This window comes from Pneumocystis carinii, assembly GCF_001477545.1.
Source record: "Pneumocystis carinii B80 chromosome Unknown supercont1.15, whole genome shotgun sequence".
In the NCBI taxonomy this organism is placed as follows: domain Eukaryota; kingdom Fungi; phylum Ascomycota; class Pneumocystomycetes; order Pneumocystales; family Pneumocystaceae; genus Pneumocystis; species Pneumocystis carinii.
Window position 1 is genome coordinate 357,837 of NW_017264727.1, and position 23,941 is coordinate 381,777.

The following is a 23,941-nucleotide window of genomic DNA, read 5'->3' on the forward strand; positions in this document are numbered from 1 at the left end:
TATAAAATGCCTTAAGACAAAACTATATTATTTAAATGACATTTCTTATAATATATAATATTTGAAAAAACTAATTTAAACTTATAATTTTTATGAACTTAAAAATTATCAAAGATTTTTTTTGGAATGAAAAGTAATATAATCAGCTCAAACAAAATGACATTGATATTTAATTACTCAATTTTTAAAGTTTATCATAATACTCTTCATATGAAGGAACTAATAGAATAAATAATCAATATCAAATATATAATTTTAATTACCGGTTTCTTTTAAACCTTTTCGTTTTCTTATATCTGTAACTATTAAACCAACCTTCGATGTTGCATCTAATGGAGAACCACTCATAGTATCCCAATGATCAAACACTGTCTGAGGGAAAGCCTAATGAAATATTAAAAAGAATATACGAAATATATTAGAATACTTGTCCTCCAGTTGCTTGACGCAATTCAGCAGTAAAACCAAAAGACTCAAGAACAGGTAAATAGGCTTTGATCTGATATCTCATTAATATAACTAAATAGTAATAAGATAGTATACATTAAAAAGAGGCGTTCCTGGTCTTTGTTCCTCAGAAAAAACATGGCCCCGACGTCTATTTAAAACTCCATAAATACCACCCATTGCTAAAATATTTGAATTTTTATTTTTTTCATAAAAAAAACAAACCTTGTTCAGGACACTGAATTTCTGTTAAGAAAACGGGCTCTTGTAAACAAGGATTAGCAAGCAACATTGATGCATAAACTACTCGTCTTGCTGTAGGTATAATTTGACCACCGCCACGATGGATAGCATCTGCATGTAAAACAACATCTAATATTATAATAAGTATAAGTTATAAGAAAATATCAATTAAACCTAAAATGTTATATCTACAAGATCGCATATTCTCTTCGGCCAATGGCCCTTCTTTTGTTGCCCATTGAAATGCCTATTAATGTTGAATCAAATAAAAAAAAGCATAGTGATATACTCCCACAACAGAATCCTTAATTTCCTAAGATGAAAATAAATATCTTTTTAAAAAGAATAAAAAATCCTTACACTTAAATAAGCAATAGATTTAGTTTGATCAACAACTAAATTCGGTCCAATAGTCTAATAAAATTAGGATATATACATAGATACATATATATATATATATATACTTCAGGTCCAAAACACCATATTTTCCGTGCATCTGTTATTTCCCAACCAAACTCATCTGCCATAATTCTTGAGCGAACTTTAAAATCATCTCGTGCAGAAATTTTTCCTGATTCAATAGCTAATGAAAGCTCTTCAGTAATAGGTTCAGCAGTCATGAAAATACGATTATGTTTATTAGGAGATTTAGATAAAGCAATCATACTTGAAACTGAAGTAACTGTTTCTCGATAAGAAACTACAGGTGGCGATTTTTTTAATGGAATGCAAGCATGATCTTCTTCCAAGTCCTTCAAGCAAATTTCAAGATGTAATTCACCTGCACCAGCAACTATATGTTCTCCTGATTCTGATGTATAACAAAGAACACATGGATCAGATTTGGATAATCGTTTAAGGCCTTCGACAAGCTTAGGTAAATCATTCGCATTTTTAACATCAACAGCCACTTGTACAACAGGGGATACTGAAAATTTCATAACTTTTAAATTATATGCCACTTCAGAAGTAGTTAAAGTGCCACTTTTTAGTAAGAATTGATCTACACCCACAAGACCAACAATGTTACCAGCCGGACAATCTTCAATAGCTTCAACATAACGACCCATCATTAAAACAGTTCTTTGAATATTTTTAATGAATAGATCATCCTTTTTCCCTTGAATATAATTTGGGCCTTGAATACGAACTTTTAGACCAGAACGTACTGTTCCAGAGAAAACACGACCAAATGCATAAAATCGTCCTTTATCTGAAGTAGGAACCATTTTTGAAACATAAATCATTAGAGGCGCTTTGGGATCACATGCTTTAATTCCGACTGCGCATTCGTCATCCTGTGGACCTTCATATAAAGTTTCACATCGGTATTTTTGAGCTATCTCAGGCGAAGGTAAATGAATAACCATCATTTCTAAAAGAGCATCTGCTGCTGGCAAAAACTTGCGCATAACTATTTTTAAAAGTGCTTTTCCTTCTTGTTCACGCTCTTCAGAATTAAGAGTAATATCTAGCTTTTGGAGTAAAGATATTACTTCATCTTTTTTAAAATTCATTACAGCGGAAAAAATTCTAAATATAGGATCCAATACGAATTGATTAAAGGCTCTTTCAAGAGGCTTTCCATCTGCATCTGTGGCACATTTTGTCCACTTTTTCGTTTTAGGATTGAAAAAATTATCACCCTAAAAAAATAAAGAAAATAAAATTTAATTAAATTTATTTACCCAAAATCTTTCCATCATTTTAGCTTTATCTACCCCAAATTTCTTAGCATATCTAACAGCAAATTGTCTAATAGTAAATGCCCATCCATGTAAACCTGAGCCAAAAGCAACTGTACCCTTATCTGGATATACTTGAACATCTCCAATAGCTTTATCAAAATATGTAGATATAATTACATTTACTGACTCAATTGTTCTTGAAAAAGATTGATATAAATCCTCTTTTGATATTTGTAGTTCAAGTAATGCTCTATCTACTTTATTTATAATAACAACAGGTTTAATACGTTCTGCTAATGCTTGTCTCAAAACAGTTTCCGTCTTAAATATATAAACTTCTATAATCATATATCATACTCATATTTACCTGAACACAAACACCTTCGACACAATCAACTACAACTAATGCTCCATCTGTCACTCGTAAAGCAGCGGTCACTTCTGATGAAAAATCAACATGTCCTGGCGAATCAATTAAATTAATCAAAAACTCATTCGATTCCGTCTTATGTGGTATATCCTTTACACTTTCATGATCCAATTCTGCGTATAATGATATCGCTGTAGATTTAATTGTAACCCCTCGTTCCTACCCCAATTATAAACACCAATTAAGCAAATAAATATATAAAACTTGTTCATCTGGTCTTGTATCCGTAAATCGTGCATTTCCTGCACTTGCTGCTGAAATAATACCGGCCTTTTGAACAAGTGAATCCGTTAATGTAGATTTCCCATGATCTACATGAGCAATAACTGACATATTACGAATATTGCTTGGACGGTCCATAAGCATTCCTGAGACAAATTAATCATGTTTTATTACATAATATCATATATAAATCATACGAATTTGATCTATCTAAAAATCATGTTAAAAAATGAAGAAAATATCAAAAAAAAGAGCAAAAAAATACCGTAAAATTAACCATTTTTATACACTAACTATTTGTCCAAGATGTATAAATAAATATGTAGATAAAGTTGATATTTTATTGAGAAAAATCTAAAGACTCTGGATCCTAAAATTTAAGCGGTGGTGGAGGAGGTGACTGCCTATCGACGTAGCCCTAAACCCAGGTTTAAATCCAATATATATATATTTAAGAAAATATATAAGCTAAAAGTTAATTTAAATGTTTTTATTAGCCTTTTGAATATACAAAAAATAGTTTATTTAACGATAAAAATGATGTAAAAATGAGAATTAGTTTGTATCGTTGAAACATCTATAATAACCCTAGAAATAGTATAATTTAAAAGAGTAAATGAGTTTATATTAAGAGTATATGTTAGTAGTGAAAATAGAGAAGGTGAATTTTTGATATTATCGTCTCCACAAAGCTTCGTCGGCATTGTCATCATCGTCGTAAAATCCACGTCCATCTAAGTTTCTATCTTTTAATTCAGTGAGATTATGATCTAAATTATTTTCTGAATTTTTATTTGTATCATATTTCCATTTTAATTTTACATTTTCCATGTCAGGAATTGTAGAAACATTGCGAAGAAACTAAAAATATATAAATTGATTTTTATAATTAAGTAAAAAAAAAACCTTTTCAGCGGTCCATCTATCTTTGAAGACGATAATTTGAACATTAGAATCTTCAGCATCTTTCTCAATGGCTTCATATTCACCGTTATGAAGTAAATGTTGTCTCAAAACCTCGTCTTTATCAGGATCCAAGTTATATACAGCAATCTTTCTTGTACGATTATCTAATTGCATTGATCTACGATGAAGAGTATTTTTTTCCGAAGTAGATCTAAAAACTTTTGAAAAACTTCGAGAAAATCCTAATTTCTTTTTATCTCCAAAATTTCCAGTTGTCTTTAAACTCTTAGTATTAATACTTATTCCTAAATTATCGGCCTAAATAAATTAAAAATAAATTTTAAATAAATTAAATTATGAACTTCGGCTTTTAATGAAGCTAGTTGAGTTTCCAATGCTTTTCTAGATAATTCCGATGGATCTGATTTATTTACATCATAATCTTCTTTTTGAGGAGATTCGGGTATATCTGTATCTTTCTTAGACATTAACGCTATCAAATTTCGTTTTTCTTCCAATTGTTTTCGAATAAGTTCCTCTTTTTCTAGAAGCATTTCTCGTTCTTTTGCATTTTGTTTTTTTCTTTGCTCTCTTTCTTCATGTTCTTTTTGTTTTTGCTCAATTTTCTCCATAAATTTATCTTTAGGTAAATCATCTACTACATGTTTTTCAGAAGTATCTAATGTCATATTGTTCTCCTGAAGATCATTTCTATCATTATATTTAGAAGAATGCCAATACAGTTTAACGAATCTATTATTAAAAATAGGAGCCGAAGAAGACCATGCTTTATTTGCACTTTCCCAGTCTTTAAATTTTAATATAGCTTTATGCTCTGCTTTTTTAACAGTTATCTTGGAAATTTTACCAAATTTCTTGAAAAAAAGATGTATATTTTCTTCGTTTAGATCATTATTTGGAATATTTTCTATTATCAATGTTGTTATTGATTGATCGTAATTTGGTCCTTGTATATAACATGAATTATTTTTTTTGTGTTTTCTAAAACGTTCTCTATCATTCCTAAAGGAATTTTTATAGTTAAGTCCCGGCTGTGTAATTGTCACTGAATGATTCGTATGAATAGATTGTGTAGGATCATATGCATCTATGTTATATTAATCAAAGATACTAAAGTGTCTTAAATATAACTATCATACCGGAATACTGACCATCCATTACAATATGATCAATCCCGTGATCATAAAAACACTTTAACCATGTTATTCTTAAAATTTTTAAATAAATATATATATACCATATCACCTCTCATACAATAACCTCTTTCTAATAAAACAATTTAGAAATAAATATACTTTTTATTTCATCATACCTTCATAATCTAGACATCTTTGTTTAGAATTAACAGGAAAATCTGGTGAAAATGAAAACATATCGGAAAATGGTGCCTTTTGACGATATGTCCTCCAATTCCCACGATTATTTGCACGAAAAGATTTTCCAAATCTAGATTTTTTCTCATTATTTATTCCATGAATCCTCATATCCAATGATGTCTGATGAAATGATCGCTTTCTTGCCGATTCTTTATATTTTTCTCCACCTGATAACTCTTTTTCTACCGCATTTTCACTCAAATAAGCTTTACTCTTAACTCCTTTAACATATTTTCTATATATTCCTAAATTATACCTCCAGAGCATCAAATATATTCTGAACAAATGAAAATGTATCTAAAATAATCAATTTCACTCCTCATTCCCCTCAAGACTCATACGTTCCCTCAAAAACTCATCTAACTGACTAAGACAAAGCTTCTTAACATCTTCTATTGATTGATCATGTCTCAATAATGCCAGAATATAATCACTAAGAATATCTAAATCTGCATTTGATCTTCTTTACTTAGTAAATTTATCATTTCTATAGAAAATCTTACATCGGCTCAAGATGTGTTAACAAATATGCCTTAAGAGCCTATTATTTATTAGAATATTTAATAAAAATCCTTAACAAACCTTAGAATTCTTCTCATCAAAAAGCATCGCTTTTTAAACAGGTTTCGAGAGGTTAAACGGATTTTTATTAGAATATAAAGAAGTAAACTGAGGATTGAAAAAAAATAAAAAATAAGTTAGAGAAAAGTGCTGTAAGTGTTTAAGAAGTGTAAAAGAATAAAGCAGTGTGTGTATAATAGGGGAGTTTTGTATTGAGAAGTTGAATAAAGTTACCGTATATTGCAGTGTTTTAGAAGTAGATAATAGTTTATAATCAGGAAGTATTGTAGATATTTTTATGTTTGTCCATTTTTTGTAGAAAACAGTAGAATTTGATATTTAGAAAGAAAAGTTAGATAAATAGTGAGAAAAGTTGATGTATAGATGGAAAAAAAGAGAATTGAAAAGAATTGAAAAGAATGATTTTAAATAATGTTTTTGTCGTATTTGTTGTTATTTTTATAATGTAGTTTAATATGAATGAAGTGTCAATTAAAATATAAACTTTTAACCTTATCGAAAAAAAAAGTTATGTAAGTGTTTTCCAAATTAATTAAAGAGTAAATAGTTTTTTTTTGGCCAGGAAGATATCTATTTAGATTAGTTTGTATTAAATATAAGTGAGTTTGTTATTTACATGAATAAAATGTACCAAGATTTTTTTTTGTAATTTGAAAAATGCATATTTATATATATGAAATAATATTTTTATAAATTTAGAGTGAATTATATGTCAAAAGATTTTGAAAAAAAAAGAATTGAGTGAATTGTTTAGAAATATTTTGACATGAATTAAAGATCTGAAAATTTGAATGTTTAATAATCTATAAATTATGTGTAAGACGTTATATGATAAATTGTTTATAGTATATATTTGAATTATGATAACATATCATTAGACATATCTTTTTTTTGCTTTTTTGTATTGAAATTAAATGCATTTTTTTGAGTTTTAAGTCGTTTCATCTCTTCTTTTTTAAATATTAATTTTCCACGTGCTTTTTCCTTTTCTTTTTTAATAAGATCTTCTTTAGCCATTTTTTTCTTGAAAGATTCACGCCGTTCTTCTTGTTTCTCTTTTCTTTTCTTTATTTTCTCATTGCGTAGTGTCATTAATTTATGCATAAGATCTCTTACTTTTCTTTCTTCTGGATTTAAAATAACAGCTCTTTTTTGAAGATATGTCTTTTTCCGTTGTGGTTTCATAGTACGCTGTTTTGATGCATAAGGAAGAGATGCAGCTAATGCTTTTGGAACACGTAAAGGATTAAAATGTCTAGCATGCCTTTCTATTTTACGATATTGAGAATTAATAGGCAAAGGAGTTTTAATATTTAAATCTCTTCTGATTTCTCCAGTAAGTCTCATTCCTTTCCATGAAGATTTGTCTTCCATTAATAATGATGTAACTGGATTATAATATTTTTTGGGTTTAATAGGATACCATGCTCTTAAAAAAACAATATCTTAAAAAATTAATTTTTTATATTACAAAATCGATTCAATAGTTACCGCTCATAAGTATTTTATCCTCAAATGCACATCTACAATAGCCTTCAGGTTTAGTCAATGCTTTTTTGATTTGTCCACGAATCCCAGATACAGTTCGTATACTAGCACCTTCAAATTTTGCAACTTCAAGAGATGAATTAAACATATCTTTTATAAATGCTGTATTTTTGTAAATTTTATAAGGAACTCCAACAAGTTTAAGTTTTTTTACAATTTCAGTACTTTGATCATTATCAAGTATGACACCTGTAGCAGCAATTCTAAAAATACCTGATTTTATAGAATCAGCACTAACTGATTGCACTGCAACAAAACCTGTGTTTGGGTTTGTTAATGGACCATAAAATGCAGCGAAACAATGCATATGCTCTGGGGTATATTTTAACATTCGATTCCTTACTCTTGAATCAGAGGTATAATATATTGGTAAAGATTGAAATCTTCTCCATCCTATACTGAATACTAAGGGATCATTTGTTTTTAAGATTTTCTTATGCCAACGATGTTTTTTAATCCGAACTTTCAAAAACCCAAATTGCTCTTCACTAGGTAACAATCCACCAACAACAATAGGAAATTTTGGATCAAAATTTTTAACAAATTCGCATGGCATATTAGACACAAGTAATCTTATGTATAAACCTGCCCTATAGCCTTCAATTCTTATTCTATCTGATAATTCTAATCCTTCATATTCTTGTCGGTTAATTTCAAGTTGCTTTGAAATTTTTAACTTTTGTTGTTGATACCAATCCAATTTTTCTTCAGAATCACTATACTTTGTATCATCTTCTTCTTTAAAACGGATAGCGAGTTCCTTTTTTTTTAAATTGATTTCTCTTTCTTTTTCAAAATCTTCATTCATTTTGTCGTCAGAAAAGACTAACTCATCTTTATTTTTTTCTTCATCTTCCAAATCTACAAAATCCCCATAAAGATCTTCATCCATATTTGACTGTAAATCATTATTATTATTATTCAAAAGACTTCCTGTAATAAAACGTGATCTTAAAGCTTCTAAATTTTCCTCTTTTTCCCAAAAGTTAAGTGCTGATATATTAACTGGAAGCTTAGATCTTTCAAGAAATTCTTTATTTTCATCCTTATCAAATCTTACTATTCTTAATAAATCATCAGAATCATCTACTAATTTCGTATTTTTAAGAACATGATCTTGTCCATTACTATTTGGTAAAGCAACTCCTTCCCAAATGTCTATTACTTGTTTTGGTGTATATTCCATTTTAATGTAGATTAGATTCGCTAAATCAGGAGCTCTTCTTGAATTAAACATGTTATTTGATATTCTTTCTATATTTCCTTTCCATGTTGAAGATATTCCAAAATATTCGTTATCTGAATTTTCTGTTGAACTTTTTAAACCTGAAAAATCTGAGAAATTATCACCATTGGCTTTTTTGGATATATGATTTTCATTAAATTCAACATCATTTGATTCAATGTCCATATTTTGCAATGTTTCATCTTTTACTTCCGAAGTATCACTAGCATCTGAATATGTATTAGATTCTAAATCATCATCGGATCCTTTATATTCTTCAGAGTCGGATTTATCCATATCTTTCATATCATTATCTTCAAAATTTTTAGGATCATAATCATCATTTATAATGTTAGGACTTCTCATCTGTTTTCTTCCTGTATTGTTATTACTAAGATCATGTTTTATTTTTTTTCCATTATGAAGAATTTGAAGATCATTCTTTGAAAAATCTTCACCAAGATCATGATTTGATTTTTGTAATTCTATAATCATTTTTTCACCAATGCTACATTCTTCTGTATTTTTTTTTGAAAAATCATTAGTAGGAATATCAATATAAACAGCGTCTTTATCAAACATAACACCACCAACATCAGACATAGGTGCATAGATTAATTTTTGTTTTTCTCGAAGAGTACGAGTTTTTTCTCCAAGTGGGCAAGGATCTGGAAGCGAACTAATCTCAGATACAGAAAAATCACCTACTCCTGGTATATGTATGCGACCATTTGTAGCAGGAAAGCTAGTTCCTTTTAAATATCCATAAAGAACTACAATTCGGTTGCAGAATGGGTTTTCATGAATTTTTTGAGGATCTGTTATATCTTCCATTCTATCCACAAGAAGATAAGGATGTGAATTTTTCCAAACTAAAGGACGAAATTTAATAACTGATATAAATCTTGCTAAATTTAAAATTTCTCTATCTGGATAACGACCATTGATTACACCAGAAAGATAAAAAAGTTTAGCACCTTGATATATTTCTGTCCAAAATCTACGTTTAAGACGCTTTTTCGCTGTTTTAAGAGCTTCTGGCTTTTTAAAAAGATCAAGATGTGTAAGAACACCCATGATTTTAGGAAATCCATGAGGTATTAAAATATTTATAAATTCCATAGTTTCCATCTCAAACCCAAAATTTCCATCAATAAGTAAAAGAATTAGATCTGATACTTTTGCTATATCAATCATGCTATTAAGATCATTAGGACATTCAATAAATGTTAGTCGACGCTTTTTCCCTTTTATCATTTAGAAAATAAACAAAAAGAAGTAAAAAAAAAGAAACCTGAAACACACGTGACAGGTCCATTAATCTCATTAAGTGTATATTTTGAAAATTTCCTAACTAAAGATTTAATTAACGTAGTTTTTCCCGTCTAATATATATATCATCAATTTTCTTATATAATAACAAGAAATAAGGCATAATTACACCCGGAGGACCAACGACTGCTACAATAATAGGCGGTAAAACATCTGGCGTACGATCTGCTATAGGAATATGGAGTTTTTTTTGAATAATCTATCATTATCTAGTTAAATTCATTTTTAACTAAAAAAAATATACGTCTGCACTTCTTCTCTCTACAACACTTGATTTCCTCCATGATCTTGAAACAAATGCCTTAAAAATTATTAGTTATAATATTATCTTTCTATAATAATTTATTAACCTTAACATTATTTTGTTGACTTGATTTTTCTTGTTTTTTAGCCTTTTTTTTTGCTGCTTTTGAGCCTGATTGACGAGGCCTATGTTTCTTCTTATCCTCTGAATCCATATAAACTTGTTATACACCTTGTCCTATACTCATTCTACTTGACAAATATTAATAAGTTGCAAGCTGTCGATTAAAAATTATAATATTATATAATATAGAAAATATAATATTTTTAGGTGTAATAAGATATATAAGATTGTTACTAGAAATATAAACGAGATACGTTTATATATTTTATAAATTGCCATATAGATAATGATTAGAAATAAGACTTGAGTGTATTTTCTGATGGATTTTTAAAACAAGAATATTGTAAATGTGTTATTTTTCTACAATTAACCAATATACTTTTTGCCTTTTCGAGTTCTTGTTGAAAAATTTGCCGATTGTCATTATGATGATAGGCTTTCTCTAAATGAAGATACAATGATCCAAATATATCAGAAGTTTCCTCATCAATATATGCTTCTAAGACTTGTTTAATGAATTCTACTTCTATGATTACCTGAAGCATTCCTCCTATACCAAAATTATTAATTTTTTGAAATGATTCAAGTAAAGCTTTAGTAAGTGATTTTACTAAATTATTTAAGGTGCGAGGAATTAAATTTGAGGTAATAGAAGAAAGCTGAGAATGAATGACAACTAGCGATAATATGGAATTAAATACGTATGGTTGAATTTCTATAATATTATTAAAAATAAATGAAAAAGAAAAACTTACCTTGAGGTGGTTCTTCTGAAGACCAAATAGGATTAGAATTGAGTATTCCATTTTTTATGATTTCAGAGATAGATTCAGACTTAACTTTGATGTAATCATCAAATAAACGATGATCGAGTTGAACTAAAGCACTATATAAATTCTAAAATTTTAGTTAAAAATGAAAATTAAATAATAGAGTTACTTTTGAATCATCTTCCAGAGATATAGAATACAATGATTCGAATTGCTTCAACAATGTAGAAATAATACTATTTTTTAGATGAGAAAAATTGCTTAAAGTAAAAAGAATTCGAGTATTCTATATTTAGTTATATTTTAAGAATAATACAGATAAAGTTATACCGTATTTTCATGATCTATTTCATATTCAGATTTTGAAGAAAGCTCAAGGGTAGAATTTTTTGAATCTGTTTGATTAAGATAAACATTTTTAATTAACCCCTCTAAGGATATATATAAAGATTTTAGAAATTGTGTTTTGATAGATAATATTGTTTTTGTTGAAGGAGAGGGCTTAAATATTAATAAATCTTAAGTAACTTAAACAACTTACTATTAGATCTTCAGTATTTAATTTATAATTTCTTCCAATATATAAAAGTTCGTTAATTTTAGTAATAATACAAGACTCGTAGGCATACAATGTTTTTGGATAGTCTGTTATATCAGGATTTCCAGTCGATTTTACCCAATTTTCTAACAAATGGAAATTACAAGAATCTATTTTAGGTAAAAAAAATAAATTTAAAAACTTAATTCAAATCACCTAAGTTCCACAGGAAATTTACAGCTTCGACAAACATTTCCCTCACAGTACTAATCATTGTTTGCAAATTTTTATTAATTTCTTCTGAAATATTTAATTTAAAAATTGCCATTGATGAATTAACAATAACTGTTAATAATTTATTCAGCATAGAACAAGCAGTTAAAGAGTCTGAATGTGGAGGTATGAATGAAATTGAGGAATTTTTATCGTTTAGATTAGGAATATCTTCTAGTTTCAATGATGAATTATTATCATTAGATAGTCGATTATTATTTGATAATGATGTTTTTTTTGTTGAATGTGAGGTGAAAAAATCAATGACAAGTGAAGAGAGCGTAAAAATCAACTGTTCTGCTGACTTTTTTACAGAAAAAATATCTTCAGAGGAAAACATAAGATGATGTTTGGATTCTCCATTTTTTCCTATAGGAAAATGCTATAAATATTAATAATAGAAAAAATATAAAAAGCATACTTCACCTTCAATAAATTTCCTTGAGAAATTTTACAAACAATTTCAAGATAATTTTTAAATTCATGAAACTTGTGAATAAATATATGTTCAATCATTTTTTCAAGAGAATTCCACATTATATTATTAGATGACTCTTCCCATATATTATATATTTGATATTTACTCAACGGCTTTTTCAATTGCTGGACTATTTGTTTATTAGTTGGGAGAGGTAATTTAGCTAATTGATGGCGAATCGCTTTAGATATTATTATCTTAATAATATAAATTGGATAAAATACCTTCAATCTTTACAGATTCATCTTTAAAATCTTGTTCCAAACTTTTTATAAGTTGAGCACTCTGGCATTTAAGAGAATAAAGAATAGGATTTTCTGTTGTTCCTAATTCAAGAAGTATACTATAGTTAAAAACTATTAATAAAATCCCAGCTATTAAAACTATATTACCATATTAATTTGTGTCGTTCTTCTGATGTTTTAAATGTAGAAAATTGCTGGAAAATATTTCTGCGATAATCTTCAATGATTTTTTCTACTTCTTTCCAAATTCTTTTAAAAATCTTAGGTCTTTGGAATTCAAAAATATCCATAGATTTTTCAGATATAACATCTTCTTCTGAAAGTATCTCTTTGCACTTTCTATATTCACGTATTAACATTTCATGATCATTCTTTCTTAATGTTAAATTTTATAATTAAATAGGAATAAAGAACCTTTTCAATACAATCCAATAATAACGATGGAACATTAAAATGATATTTGTACCTTTCTAAGATAGATAGTGTAGATATTAAACGATATGCTTTTGTACGGTTTTCTGTAATTGGCTCAAATGTTTGTGTTGCCTTAGTAATTACATCTATTTATAATTTAATCAATAAAATAAATATATTCAAATACTACCATTAATATTTGATTTTAATTCAGAAATTCCATATTCATGTTCTTGGTTTAACATATCATGTTTCATATCTTGATAAACATAATCAATTGTTGTTTTTGCTTTTACAAATCTACTAAAATTATTTTCAACAAGCATCTTCAATGCATCCGATCTCTTCTCAATTGACTGAGTTAACCATTTTAATCCTGATAATAACTCCGGATACCAATTATTTGAATGAATATCTCGCAAAAATACACTTGGATTAAATCTTTTTGATGAAATAAGATATTTCGCTCCTATATATCAATATTTTAGAATTTCCCTCCTTATTAAAACTTATTTTCATACGTAATCTAATATCATCTGGAACTGTTATACCATTTTGTTTAGCTAATCTATAAAAATCATTTAAATTCACTTTTTAGCCCCAAAAAAAACATACGAAATAACTGAATCACTCATTCCTAAAGGATCTGGCTCATCTGGTGCAATAAATTCCTCTTCAAACATCGTTGATTCTGTCATTTCTTTTGAATTATGTCTTTCCTCATTATTAAACTCTTGTTCACTCGTATCCACCCATTTTGATGGATATGGCGTTGTTAAAGAATAGTATTTAAGAAAATTAATATCTGCTTGTTCCATATATTTATTAATAAACTCCTCTCATTAGCCTTTTAAACTTTTATAATTTTTTTATTAAAAATAGCTCCAAATATATAAATAATTAATAAAAATATCCCTTATTATTCTTATTTTTTCTATTTTTTTACTATTTCTTATTAATTTTCTTAAGATTCTTAACATTTTCTTACCTTTTTCTTAATATTTTTTTAAACTTATCGACAAAAATTATTAATTTCTTAACTTTTTAAGGAATATTATAATAAATTTCTTACTTTTAATGAAGATTTTCTCTAATTTTCTTACTTTAAGACAGAATTCTTTATATTTTCCTATTAAAGTTGTTTTTTTTAAGCAAAAAGGTTAAGAATTGCTAAGAAAATCTAGAAAATCCGGTTTTATGGGACAAAAAACTATCTTAATGGGCCTTATAAGGGAAAAGCAGATAGTTCTGGACTATATCCTGTGACATTAATCTTAGGAGATGGTATTGGACCGGAGATATCAACAAGTGTTCAAAAAATTTTTGAAGCAGCTCAAGTAAAAAGAAAATTATACAGGAAAAATGTTTAAAATAAGATTAGGCGCCTATAAAATGGGAGCCAGTTGATGTTACACCGGTTTTTGTAAATGGTAGAAGAAAAAATATAGTATTTTATGAATTTTTTTTTGAAAAAAGGTTTTAATAGGGAAAATGACGATTCCTGAGGCAACGATTGAATCTATTCATAGGAATACGGTGGCATTGAAAGGGCCATTAGCTACGCCAGTGAATTTTTTGTATTTAAATCGGAATAAAATTTAATATTTTAGATAGGAAAAGGTCATGTATCTCTTAATCTAACACTTCGACGTACTTTGTAAATTAATGGTTAAGTTATTTTTCTTTTATTTAACTTAAGGTAGTTCTCTTTTTGCAAATGTAAGACCATGTCGTAGTATTGTTGGATGCAAAACAGCATACGATAATGTGGATATTGTATTAATTAGAGAAAATACAGAAGGAGAATATTCAGGTATTGAGCATATGTTAGTTGATGGAGTTGTCCAATCGATTAAACTTATAACGAGAGATGCATGTGAAAAAGTTTTACGATTTGCTTTTCAATATGCTGAAAGTATTGGAAGGAAAAAAGTAACTGCTGTTCATAAAGCTCCAATTATGTCAATAGATCTTTTTAAAAGAAAATATCTCATATTTATAGGAAAATTTCCGATGGTCTTTTTGTAAAAACAGCTTATGATATTTCTAAAGAATTTCCTGGAATTGAACTAAATACTGAACGAATTGATAGTTCTTGTTTAAAAATTGTTTCAGATCCAACTCCTTATAATGATAGAGTATTAGTTATGCCTAATCTTTATGGAGGTATTTTTTAATCTTTATTTTCACTTTTATCTTTCTCATTTTCAATTGATATCTTAAGTGATATGTGTTCTGGACTCATTGGTGGTCTTGGTTTAACTTCAAGCGCAAATATAGGTACCGATGCAAGTATTTTCGAAGCGTAATATTTTTCCTCTTTTTATATCTTTATTTATTTATTTATTTATTTATAGCGTTCATGGATCTGCTCCTGATATTGCTGGTCTTAATAAAGCAAATCCAACTGCTTTACTTTTATCTTCAATTATGATGCTTCGTCATATGTCGCTTTACCAATATGCTAATAAAATAGAATCCGCTATTTTTAACGTTCTATCTCTTGGAAAAACTGTTACTTCTGATCTGGGTGGCCATGTTCTTCTCTTTCTTCCTCTTTTTTTTTACTTATTTTATTAGGCTTCCACTCAACAATATACACAGGCAATCATAGATCTTCTCAAATAGTTTTTCTTATATTCAAATACACCTTTTTTACTTGCTTCTCTTGTATTTTTCTTATCTTTCTCTTCTCTTGACTTTTTCTCCTGTGTAATGCTTTAACGACGCTCGATAAGATGCTTTAAAAGACTCCCCATTATTCATGGAAAATACTGGCAAAAAGCCGCCTGGAAATCATGTATCAGTGCTTTATATCTATCAGAACCTTCTTATGTTTGAGGAATCATTGAGACAAGAGTATATTTCTCTTTATCTTCGCCGGCGCAAATATTCTAGTAAGTAACCTTTTTTTTGAGGAAAAAAATTGATGAAAAAGTGTTTTTAACAGGGCTTTTAACATGGAATACGTATTTCTTTTATGGTTCATTGATCAATCCATCTAATGTAGGGATTTTTGGCGAAAAAAAACGAGAAAATTAAGAGTTTTTAGTATTATTATGTTTCTTTACTTTACCGATTGTGTCTTTTGGCAGGGATTATAACGTTTTTGTTGTTCTATTTATCAGGACTTTATAGCCGAACATTAACGCTGCCTCAAAAATTTATTCCTTATACAAATAAATGTTTAAGACCATATAATTTAAAGATTGTACCGAATCATTTGAGTAAATCACGTTTATTACAGTTTTTACCTCATAAGCTTTTTACAAGACCGAATTTAGGTGAAGGAGGTATTCGTTTAGTTATTCTTGGCAAAGGTTTTGATAGGAATTTTTGTGAGGGATGGGAAATTTTTAGACAAGAGTATTGGATTACTGAACAGAATCGAATGATTCAAAAAAAAGAAAAAAAAATGAAAGAAACTCCATGTAAAAAGGATAATAAGTTGAAAAAGAAGAAAGAATAAGGTTTTTTTTTAAAAAAAGGTGTATTTTAAATCAACTTATTATTATCTTTTTTTTATTGGATATATTGGTTTATACGTAGGTGTATACTTTCATACTAATGAAACAATATACATAGAAAGATAAATAATTTGGATTGATATCGATTTTATATCGATTAAGGTGCCTCGATCAAAATTTTTTATATTTATATTCATGATAGAGATAAATAATAAGTATTATCTTTGTCATTTAGTGGACTATACGATTATTTTTCTTACAATATTTCATTTTTTTTTTGGAATATGGATGATTTTTCATTTTATTTATGATATAATTACATTTAAATCAGTTATAACAAAAAAAATAGATAGAAAAATCGTAGTGATTACAGGAGGTTCTTAAAAATATTATATTTTTTTTTAATTTAATTGATAACTTTACAGGTGCATCTGGACTTGGATATGAATTATCATTAATTTTAAGTCGTCTTGGTATGATCGTTATTATCATAGATATAGCTGAAAAAAAAATATCGGATTGTAAAAAAGTATTTTTTACACAATTAGTACTAAAATTTAAAGCCTTATGTTACTATTATCAGTGTGATGTTACTTGTGTAAAGGATCTTGAGAAAATTTTATTGGAAATTAAAAAACATGTTTGATTTATTGTTTTGAGAATGATTTTTTGATATATATAAAGTTTGGGATTCCTACAATACTTGTTAATAATGCTGCTATAATTGATGGTGAATCAATTGAAACAATGTCGTTTGAAAAATTTAGAAGGTTATTTATATTATTTATATTTATATTTATTTATGAATTTTAGAGTGATTGATGTTAATTTTATATCGCATTTTAATACTGTTAAGTTATTCTTACCTGGAATGAAGCAAAAAAATGAAGGGCATATTGTTACGATAGCATCTTCGCTTGCATTTATTGGTGTGACTAATCTTTGTATGAACATTTTATTTATATATACCCCGTTAAGAATCATAGCTGCTTACTGTGCTTCTAAAACAGCATTAGTTTCTTTTCATGAATCTCTAAAACATGAGCTTTTATACTCAAATTCTAATATTCGAACAACACTTGTTGTAACAGGACAATTGAACACATCATTGTTTCAAAATGTTAAAACGCCTTCTCGATTTTTGGCACCAGTTCTTGATCCTGTATATGTTGCAGAAAAAATAGCCAAAACTATAATAAATGACAAAAGTATGGAAATATATACACCATTATACTGTTTAATACTTCCCATGCTAAGATGTATACCTATAAGATTTCAAATAATCTTTAGATATTTTAGTGGTATAGATAAAGCTACACATGTATTTATAAAACACTAATTGTATTATAAACTATTTAAAATCTATAAAGAAAAAGTACATATTCAATTGACTATTATTAATATTATCGTCTTTTTGTATTTTATTTTTGAATTGATTTGTTCATTTTTTTAAGTATTTAAATAATATTACAATTATTTTTTCTTTACAAAATATATTATTTTATCTATTCCTTAGATTATATATTTACTTTTAATATTCAAAAGTAGAAACATTTACAAAAGATATTTATATCATAAATTTCTATACTTTTTTATTTATCAATTCTATAGAATTAATTACTTTTCCTAAAGAGCTTTATAAAATTAAATATTATTAATATTTATGAGTAAATAGCATTCTATTCTAATATTCATCTCCCAATACTCTTTTATTTATTGTCTCTAAAGAATTCTTATAATAATTTAATATTATATTAAAATATTAAATATTAGAAAATAATAATAATAATTTTTCTTATAACTAAAAGAAATGTTTATAAATTTCTTTTATTTTTTAAAAAGTTAAAAGGACATATATTTAAATATGCAAAGTTTATATTTTAGATTGCTCAACAATAATTATTGTCTTATCTAAGATTATCTATCAAATTTATATTTATTATAATCTTCCTATTTCAATTTCAAAATTACATAAAACCATCTGTATAGAATTTATTAAGCAATAGTTTATAAAACAAATATGTATTTTGAATCTGTAAAAAGACAAAATTATTTATAATTTGAATATTAAAAAAAAATTAATAGAAAAAATTAGAAAAAAAACTATATAACACATTGTATTTATTTGTTATATACAATATTATGTAGTATGTTCTTCAATTAAAAGTGTTTTTTTGTTATATACGTATTTATAAAGATAATAAATATACATCTTTTTATCGATCAAATATATTATTTTCTTAATCAATATATGTATTTTTAACAATATTATCTATTAATCTCTTCATTATGTGCTTTATTTCTCTTATCTAAATCTATTATTAAAATCTTTATGCTAGTGATCGAGTATACGAGTTAGCATAAATTAATATAGAACATGTTTAATGCATAAAAGATTATGAAATACTTTTCCATTATTTGTTAATCTAAGATCTATTGAAATTAATAAAGATGAAATGGATATATTTGATTTGGTTGTTTTCCTTGTACATATATGTTAAACAAGTAATGTCATTAAACTCCTCAAATGATCTAGATCCAATTTTGAAAAGACCAAGGTTTCTTAAAAAAGTATATTCTATTTATTCATTTTATGATAAAGTCCAATTTAACTTTTTTATAGAGACAACCCTCAATAAAACCTATTATTAAAGAAGTCACTATAACTATGACTCATTGGATAACCCATCATGATTGCATCATATTAAGTACCATTGATTCTTCAAGAATAAACACAAAAAGCGATACACGTGAATATGTGACAATTACAGGTACCAGAGATATATAGCACTTTTCTAAAAAAGAATTGATCATATATAATAATTGAATAATATCATGTAAAAGGGCTGATAAAATACTATGTCGGTTTTTAATAATTATAATTAAGTTATCAATTTTTAGTTGAAGTACTTATTAAAGAATGTTTGGTATGAATTAATTTCGGCCATTTATTAAAAAAAGAATCCCACATACTTTTATTTTGATTATCATGAATGTTTTTTCCCAATGGTTTAGTGTCAGCTTTTTTCTTTTTTGAAGTTCCACTCAAAAAATGTTTATTAGTTATGGTAGATTTTAAAAGAGTATTTGACAATATAGCCTTGGTATCATTATTTAAAAAGACAGAAGATTCAGCTGAATTTGTAGAAAAAGTAGATATAACCGGGCTTATAAATTGTGTAGATGGAGAGAAATTTCTAGGTGTTGTCCATGGTTTCCTTAAAAGAAAAGAGTCGTGTAAATCTTCTAACTTTACTTCATGCAATGGTTTTTTGTATAGAATATCCTTAAAAAATGAAGTATTAGGAGCATCCAAATAAATAGAGAAATTGGAATTAAGTTTATTATATTGTGAATGCTGCAATTCTTTTGAAAGATTTAAACAAGAATTCTGTCTTTTATTGTTTATGGAAACCGACTTTGGAGAGTTAAACATATTTGTTAGGGATAAATATCGTGTTTTTTCATGTGAATTATCTTGGGTATTCTGTGATTTACTTGATGAACTAAAAAGTAACATTATCTCCGGTGCAGAGAATGATCTAGTTATTTTTGAATTATTAAAATATGATTTTTTGAATTTTACTGGCATAAATAGATTATCAATAAGGTCGTATTTCAACTTAATTTTTGCTTCATTAATAAATTTTGATGAATATCCTTTTTGGTTTTCCTTATCAGAGTTGTGTAATATATTTGCATTTATGTTTTCATTAAGAACTTGATTTAAAGAATTTTGATTTAATTTTTTTTCTGAAAATAAATACCTATCAACATTGAAATGTGACATATTCTTCAGATTGCGTAGATTATATGAATCATTAGATAATGAACCATAATTATTATTTCGAGATAAAAATTGCTGTAAATGAATCGTTTCATCATATTTTATAGAGAGAATATCATAAAGTTCTGTGCATATTTTTTTAAGAGACGAATTTTTTGAAATTAATTCCTTAATGAATATGATTAAATGCGATTTCATGGAATCTGTATTCATCTCGATCTTTGGATAATTTTTAAAATAATCTATCAGAGTTTGAACGTTTTCTTTTTCTTTATCTGTTTTTAATTTATTTCCATTCATTTGTTCTTTTAATATATCAATTAATCGTTCTGATTGTTGCCATTTTTTTTTAAAAAATATTCCTATTTGTAATGATTGTTCTAATTCATTTCTTAAAAACTTTTTTTCTATTTCCATTGCATCCATATGCTTTTCAATGGATTTTTTATGATCAATAATAGAACGAGAACGTTCTAACTCCAATTTAGTCGCTTCTAATGTATCTGAAAGGTCTTGAATATTAGATTCAGAATTCGACAATAATATATTCATTTTTTCCATATTCTTATAAATCAATTAAAATAACCATAAAAAATATAAATGAATTACCCTTAAAAAATCCTCGTTCTTCTCGTTAATTCTACATATTTCCTCCTCTAATTCCTTATTTCTTTTTTTAAGAAATGATAACGAAGTCATAATCTGATCCCTCTTAATTTTTAAATGATATATCTCTAATTTAAACAATTTCTCTCTATATTCTGCATTTTCATTGTATGCTCTATATTCTGATAATAAATATTGACCCAATTCTATTTTATACTTAAAAAACATCTTAAAAAAAAATAAAAATACCTGATGCAATTTGCATATCCTTTTCGATCTGTTTAAAAAGAAGTCTATTTTGCCTAATATTTAAGCAATCTGTTCCACAACAACATCTTATCGAAGACATATGATTGTTATTTTTCCTCTAAAAACTCTTAAAAATATCTTGAAAAAAGCCAATTTATTTTCAATTAGTATTTCTGATTATAAATTATAAGAAAATATCAATAAATCCAATAACAATGTCTTATCAGCCTCTAATTCTTAATCAACATTAATTAAAAGTAATCGTAAACTGATTAATCGAAACATATAAAAATATATAGAAGTGATAAATTATGAGATGAATAATGTGACGAAAAAAACATAAACATATGATTGTTTTAAGACCAACCGGTATTTAAGAGAGAAATTCCCAATTCTTCACAATGGAGTTCTTTTAAACTTGTTGAATAACCTAAACCGTCGTTTTGATAAGATTCCATTAATTTATATTTATCATTAATACAATATTCATGACAATTATGAGCCTCAGGTTTTTTTCCTAGCATGAAGGAAAAACCAGCTTGAATAACTTTAATTGGTATTCGTACATGAGCTTTCAAGGACCATATTTTTACATTAAAAGGAACAGCAGTTCTTTTCCATGGGATAATCCGAAGTTGTACTACAATTAATATCGTTTTCCCAAGACCTCCTGCTATAACAGTGACACCTTCAAAATCCAATAATGAAGAATTGTTAATTTTTCTTTTATAAGGCGTCATAAATTCAGCATGAAAGTGATTTAGAACAAGTGCGTCAGGAGAACATTGATTTGTATCTGCTAATAATTTTTCAATATAAAGATCTAATTCAAAGACAATTGGTAATAATTCTTTAGAAGAAGTGTTTGACCAAATTTCAAGTTCGAAAGATGATGATGGAGGCCAAAATTTATTATCATATGAAGTCTTTTTTCAAGAAAAAAATATTAGTTTTATGAATATACAATTTTTTCTCTTATCTATAAATTACCTGGTTATCATAATCATTCATATGATAATATGGAAAAAAAATAACCCGTGTATTCGTTAAAACTGGTATTATTCCATATTTTAAATACGAAAAACATGCATGGTTATAAATATTCCCTTCTCCTGCTGGAACTGCCATGGATTTCATATCCATGATATTGTTCTGTGAATATAATTGTACTCTTCTTACTTCAATCCATCCACCACACATAGATTCCATTTCATCTGTTACACATATATGTCTCCTTAGTAAAACCTGTGTCAATGTATATTTTATTGTATCCCATATTGTTTCTAAAGAAATAATTGGTATATTATTTATAGAAAGAGGCTTAAATATGATTTTTTTCATTAATTTAACTTTTTCATTGGTAGAAAGCAACCATAAATGAATGTCCCCTTCATCTCTAACTTCTTCTTCTTCAGTTTCATTTATATCTTCATTTCTATCTATTATATTCTCAAACATTGCTTCATTTTCAAAGAAATGTAAGAAATATGGTGTATTCCGAGTATATTTAGGAACTGAAACAAGATAAAATGGCCATGATGAGATTGTACCAAGTAATATATCTCTTCTAAGTGCTTTATCTGGTGTGTCTACTGTATTTATATCTATTTTTAAAATTGGAACCTCTAGATCTTGGCTCTTTTGACATATACCCAAAGACCGTTTAAATACATAATCAACATAAAATTGACTTTTAAGAGTCATTCTCTGTTTTAAAATATGAATAATAGGGAGCTTATATAAAATTATATCATTTTTCTAATAACTTGTAGATTAGAACTATATATAACTAAGTACGATAGAGCTTATAAAGGGCTAGAGTTCTTGTTATTTTAGAAAAAATAAAACAAGATAATGATATATTAATATAAAAGGATCTAAATCTATTGATTTATTTCATTAGAAATTTTATAATTTATTAGATGTTATTAAGTATAAGATTGTAAAAAGTAAAGACCAGTAAAAATATTTATAAAAATATATATGCAAAAATATTTATGTTGGTTCCTGCACCTTATTTTTAATAGATAATTCTCGACATATTTGAAGAGATGCATTAGGATGAATTTCCATAGATCCTTTCGTAAAAATTTCAATTATTCTATTATGAAAATTTAAAACAAAAACAAAAAAAATAAAACTATAGCATACTTTTTTATAGTTTCTTCTTTCTTACTAGCTGCTTGTCGTCTAATATTTTCTAATTTTTCATTAAGAACTTTGTTATGATGTTCTTCTTCTTTTAAATTAAACCCTGCAAGCTATCCAATCATTAGTAATAAAACTAAAATGCAATATCCCTCTATTTTATACTTCTTTCTTGTATCTTTCAAATTCCTCTTCTTTTTGTGCTCGATATTCCTCAATTACTGTTTGCGCTTCCGAACGTGCATTTTTTAACCCCTGTGCTCTACCTGAAATATATTATTCTCTTTTCTATTAATTATATCATAATTCCTCATACATTCTCTAGCTTTTTGAACTATTTTTTGAGACTCCTTTTCTACCTAAGATTATTTAATTAATTAACTTATATTTTAAGAAAAAAAAACCTCCAATAATGTCTGAATTCCTGATGAACTCTCAACTGACTAAAACTCAAGTTATTATTCATTTTATTTAATAAAAATTTTACCATTTTATTGATAATTTTAGAACTTTAAATTTCCTGCTAAGAAGGTTTGAGTGGTAAATTGAGATATCAACAGGTAGTATGATAACGAGGTA

At 26.9% G+C, this 23,941-nt stretch overlaps 13 protein-coding genes across 13 annotated transcripts; 6 read left to right on the forward strand and 7 right to left on the reverse strand.

Annotated features, from left to right (window-relative positions):
• Positions 1-142: 142 nt before the first annotated feature.
• Positions 143-3,326, reverse strand: T552_03260 (elongation factor 2). The gene is made up of 14 exons (XM_018371770.1): positions 3,296-3,326; positions 3,228-3,240; positions 3,013-3,176; positions 2,746-2,967; positions 2,379-2,699; positions 1,155-2,336; positions 1,051-1,104; positions 980-1,003; positions 865-937; positions 673-819; positions 544-629; positions 428-499; positions 264-384; positions 143-219 (listed from the first exon to the last, which is right to left on the reverse strand). The coding sequence occupies exons 1-14, from the start codon at positions 3,308-3,310 to the stop codon at positions 185-187; spliced, it is 2,529 nt and encodes an 842-aa protein (XP_018224566.1). The 5' UTR covers positions 3,311-3,326; the 3' UTR covers positions 143-184.
• A 333-nt stretch (positions 3,327-3,659) lies between these two features.
• Positions 3,660-5,988, reverse strand: T552_03261 (hypothetical protein). The gene is made up of 10 exons (XM_018371771.1): positions 5,916-5,988; positions 5,837-5,874; positions 5,675-5,793; positions 5,590-5,630; positions 5,270-5,546; positions 5,195-5,223; positions 5,097-5,148; positions 4,299-5,044; positions 3,937-4,254; positions 3,660-3,891 (listed from the first exon to the last, which is right to left on the reverse strand). The coding sequence occupies exons 1-10, from the start codon at positions 5,940-5,942 to the stop codon at positions 3,706-3,708; spliced, it is 1,833 nt and encodes a 610-aa protein (XP_018224567.1). The 5' UTR covers positions 5,943-5,988; the 3' UTR covers positions 3,660-3,705.
• Positions 5,989-6,728: 740 nt separating this feature from the next.
• T552_03262 (arf-GAP with GTPase, ANK repeat and PH domain-containing protein 9) lies at positions 6,729-10,524 on the reverse strand. The gene is made up of 6 exons (XM_018371772.1): positions 10,371-10,524; positions 10,265-10,321; positions 10,130-10,219; positions 9,983-10,073; positions 7,407-9,935; positions 6,729-7,360 (listed from the first exon to the last, which is right to left on the reverse strand). The coding sequence occupies exons 1-6, from the start codon at positions 10,476-10,478 to the stop codon at positions 6,774-6,776; spliced, it is 3,462 nt and encodes a 1,153-aa protein (XP_018224568.1). The 5' UTR covers positions 10,479-10,524; the 3' UTR covers positions 6,729-6,773.
• Positions 10,525-10,632: 108 nt separating this feature from the next.
• T552_03263 (hypothetical protein) lies at positions 10,633-13,966 on the reverse strand. Its single transcript, XM_018371773.1, has 13 exons — positions 13,721-13,966; positions 13,627-13,673; positions 13,296-13,574; positions 13,106-13,251; positions 12,839-13,062; positions 12,671-12,789; positions 12,395-12,627; positions 11,912-12,350; positions 11,699-11,865; positions 11,488-11,658; positions 11,327-11,443; positions 11,143-11,284; positions 10,633-11,102 (listed from the first exon to the last, which is right to left on the reverse strand). The coding sequence occupies exons 1-13, from the start codon at positions 13,921-13,923 to the stop codon at positions 10,678-10,680; spliced, it is 2,712 nt and encodes a 903-aa protein (XP_018224569.1). The 5' UTR covers positions 13,924-13,966; the 3' UTR covers positions 10,633-10,677.
• A 216-nt stretch (positions 13,967-14,182) lies between these two features.
• On the forward strand, positions 14,183-15,282 carry T552_03264 (hypothetical protein; the record flags this gene model as incomplete). Its single annotated transcript, XM_018371774.1, has 7 exons — positions 14,183-14,242; positions 14,290-14,442; positions 14,487-14,535; positions 14,592-14,671; positions 14,716-14,762; positions 14,809-15,066; positions 15,108-15,282. 7 exons carry the CDS (start codon positions 14,183-14,185, stop codon positions 15,280-15,282), a joined length of 822 nt encoding a protein of 273 aa, XP_018224570.1.
• A 51-nt stretch (positions 15,283-15,333) lies between these two features.
• Positions 15,334-15,733, forward strand: T552_03265 (hypothetical protein; the record flags this gene model as incomplete). Its single annotated transcript, XM_018371775.1, has 3 exons — positions 15,334-15,410; positions 15,463-15,643; positions 15,686-15,733. 3 exons carry the CDS (start codon positions 15,334-15,336, stop codon positions 15,731-15,733), a joined length of 306 nt encoding a protein of 101 aa, XP_018224571.1.
• A 136-nt stretch (positions 15,734-15,869) lies between these two features.
• On the forward strand, positions 15,870-16,948 carry T552_04204 (hypothetical protein; the record flags this gene model as incomplete). Its single annotated transcript, XM_018372255.1, has 3 exons — positions 15,870-16,002; positions 16,044-16,111; positions 16,158-16,948. 3 exons carry the CDS (start codon positions 15,870-15,872, stop codon positions 16,572-16,574), a joined length of 618 nt encoding a protein of 205 aa, XP_018224572.1. The 3' UTR covers positions 16,575-16,948.
• Positions 16,858-17,911, forward strand: T552_04205 (hypothetical protein; the record flags this gene model as incomplete). Its single annotated transcript, XM_018372256.1, has 6 exons — positions 16,858-16,948; positions 16,998-17,093; positions 17,136-17,212; positions 17,257-17,342; positions 17,386-17,516; positions 17,559-17,911. Exons 1-6 carry the CDS (start codon positions 16,861-16,863, stop codon positions 17,909-17,911), a joined length of 831 nt encoding a protein of 276 aa, XP_018224573.1. The 5' UTR covers positions 16,858-16,860.
• Positions 17,912-18,436: 525 nt separating this feature from the next.
• T552_04206 (hypothetical protein) lies at positions 18,437-18,816 on the forward strand (the record flags this gene model as incomplete). The annotated part of the gene is given in 6 exon segments (XM_018372257.1): positions 18,437-18,443; positions 18,457-18,555; positions 18,579-18,607; positions 18,658-18,699; positions 18,721-18,757; positions 18,770-18,816. The coding sequence occupies 6 exon segments, from the start codon at positions 18,437-18,439 to the stop codon at positions 18,814-18,816; spliced, it is 261 nt and encodes an 86-aa protein (XP_018224574.1).
• Positions 18,817-19,036: 220 nt separating this feature from the next.
• On the forward strand, positions 19,037-19,385 carry T552_03267 (hypothetical protein). Its single transcript, XM_018371776.1, has 2 exons — positions 19,037-19,143; positions 19,196-19,385. Exons 1-2 carry the CDS (start codon positions 19,081-19,083, stop codon positions 19,358-19,360), a joined length of 228 nt encoding a protein of 75 aa, XP_018224575.1. The 5' UTR covers positions 19,037-19,080; the 3' UTR covers positions 19,361-19,385.
• A 31-nt stretch (positions 19,386-19,416) lies between these two features.
• On the reverse strand, positions 19,417-21,359 carry T552_03268 (hypothetical protein). Its single transcript, XM_018371777.1, has 3 exons — positions 21,215-21,359; positions 20,969-21,171; positions 19,417-20,923 (listed from the first exon to the last, which is right to left on the reverse strand). The coding sequence occupies exons 1-3, from the start codon at positions 21,312-21,314 to the stop codon at positions 19,463-19,465; spliced, it is 1,764 nt and encodes a 587-aa protein (XP_018224576.1). The 5' UTR covers positions 21,315-21,359; the 3' UTR covers positions 19,417-19,462.
• Positions 21,360-21,524: 165 nt separating this feature from the next.
• T552_03269 (hypothetical protein) lies at positions 21,525-22,963 on the reverse strand. The gene is made up of 2 exons (XM_018371778.1): positions 22,205-22,963; positions 21,525-22,140 (listed from the first exon to the last, which is right to left on the reverse strand). Exons 1-2 carry the CDS (start codon positions 22,916-22,918, stop codon positions 21,571-21,573), a joined length of 1,284 nt encoding a protein of 427 aa, XP_018224577.1. The 5' UTR covers positions 22,919-22,963; the 3' UTR covers positions 21,525-21,570.
• A 200-nt stretch (positions 22,964-23,163) lies between these two features.
• On the reverse strand, positions 23,164-23,895 carry T552_03270 (V-type ATPase, G subunit). Its single transcript, XM_018371779.1, has 6 exons — positions 23,850-23,895; positions 23,767-23,805; positions 23,679-23,721; positions 23,528-23,628; positions 23,366-23,475; positions 23,164-23,315 (listed from the first exon to the last, which is right to left on the reverse strand). Exons 1-6 carry the CDS (start codon positions 23,850-23,852, stop codon positions 23,210-23,212), a joined length of 402 nt encoding a protein of 133 aa, XP_018224578.1. The 5' UTR covers positions 23,853-23,895; the 3' UTR covers positions 23,164-23,209.
• Between the last annotated feature and the right edge of the window lie 46 nt (positions 23,896-23,941).

Bases quoted from the DNA above. Each gene is read 5' to 3' on its own strand.
- T552_03268 (XM_018371777.1), bottom strand. From the start codon at position 21,314: ATGTCTTCGATAAGATGTTGTTGTGGAACAGATTGCTTAAATATTAGG. The intron at 21,172-21,214 runs GTATTTTTATTT...AGTATAAAATAG, and splicing joins GGATATGCAAATTGCATCAG to AATTGGGTCAATATTTATTA. The intron at 20,924-20,968 runs GTAATTCATTTA...TTGATTTATAAG, and splicing joins AGAACGAGGATTTTTTAAGG to AATATGGAAAAAATGAATAT.
- T552_03270 (XM_018371779.1), bottom strand. The intron at 23,722-23,766 runs GTTTTTTTTTCT...AAATAATCTTAG, and splicing joins GAATTCAGACATTATTGGAG to GTAGAAAAGGAGTCTCAAAA. The intron at 23,629-23,678 runs GTATGAGGAATT...AATATATTTCAG, and splicing joins AGTTCAAAAAGCTAGAGAAT to GTAGAGCACAGGGGTTAAAA.
- T552_03261 (XM_018371771.1), bottom strand. From the start codon at position 5,942: ATGCTTTTTGATGAGAAGAATTCTAAG. The intron at 5,875-5,915 runs GTTTGTTAAGGA...AATAAATAATAG, and splicing joins TTGATGAGAAGAATTCTAAG to GCTCTTAAGGCATATTTGTT. The intron at 5,224-5,269 runs GTATGATGAAAT...TTGTTTTATTAG, and splicing joins AAGATGTCTAGATTATGAAG to AAAGAGGTTATTGTATGAGA.
- T552_03263 (XM_018371773.1), bottom strand. From the start codon at position 13,923: ATGGAACAAGCAGATATTAATTTTCTTAAATACTATTCTTTAACAACG. The intron at 12,628-12,670 runs GTATTTTATCCA...TAATATCTAAAG, and splicing joins TGAATCTGTAAAGATTGAAG to CGATTCGCCATCAATTAGCT. The intron at 11,866-11,911 runs GTGATTTGAATT...TACCTAAAATAG, and splicing joins AAATTTCCTGTGGAACTTAG to ATTCTTGTAATTTCCATTTG.
- T552_03262 (XM_018371772.1), bottom strand. From the start codon at position 10,478: ATGGATTCAGAGGATAAGAAGAAACATAGGCCTCGTCAATCAGGCTCA. The intron at 10,322-10,370 runs GTTAATAAATTA...ATAATTTTTAAG, and splicing joins GTCAACAAAATAATGTTAAG to GCATTTGTTTCAAGATCATG. The intron at 9,936-9,982 runs GTTTCTTTTTTT...AAATGATAAAAG, and splicing joins ACCTGTCACGTGTGTTTCAG to GGAAAAAGCGTCGACTAACA.
- T552_03260 (XM_018371770.1), bottom strand. The intron at 1,105-1,154 runs GTATATATATAT...TAATTTTATTAG, and splicing joins TATGGTGTTTTGGACCTGAA to ACTATTGGACCGAATTTAGT. The intron at 220-263 runs GTAATTAAAATT...TTATTCTATTAG, and splicing joins AAAAGGTTTAAAAGAAACCG to TTCCTTCATATGAAGAGTAT.
- T552_03269 (XM_018371778.1), bottom strand. From the start codon at position 22,918: ATGACTCTTAAAAGTCAATTTTATGTTGATTATGTATTTAAACGGTCT. The intron at 22,141-22,204 runs GTAATTTATAGA...TCTTGAAAAAAG, and splicing joins TGAATGATTATGATAACCAG to ACTTCATATGATAATAAATT.
- T552_03267 (XM_018371776.1), top strand. From the start codon at position 19,081: ATGTCATTAAACTCCTCAAATGATCTAGATCCAATTTTGAAAAGACCA. The intron at 19,144-19,195 runs GTATATTCTATT...ACTTTTTTATAG, and splicing joins GACCAAGGTTTCTTAAAAAA to AGACAACCCTCAATAAAACC.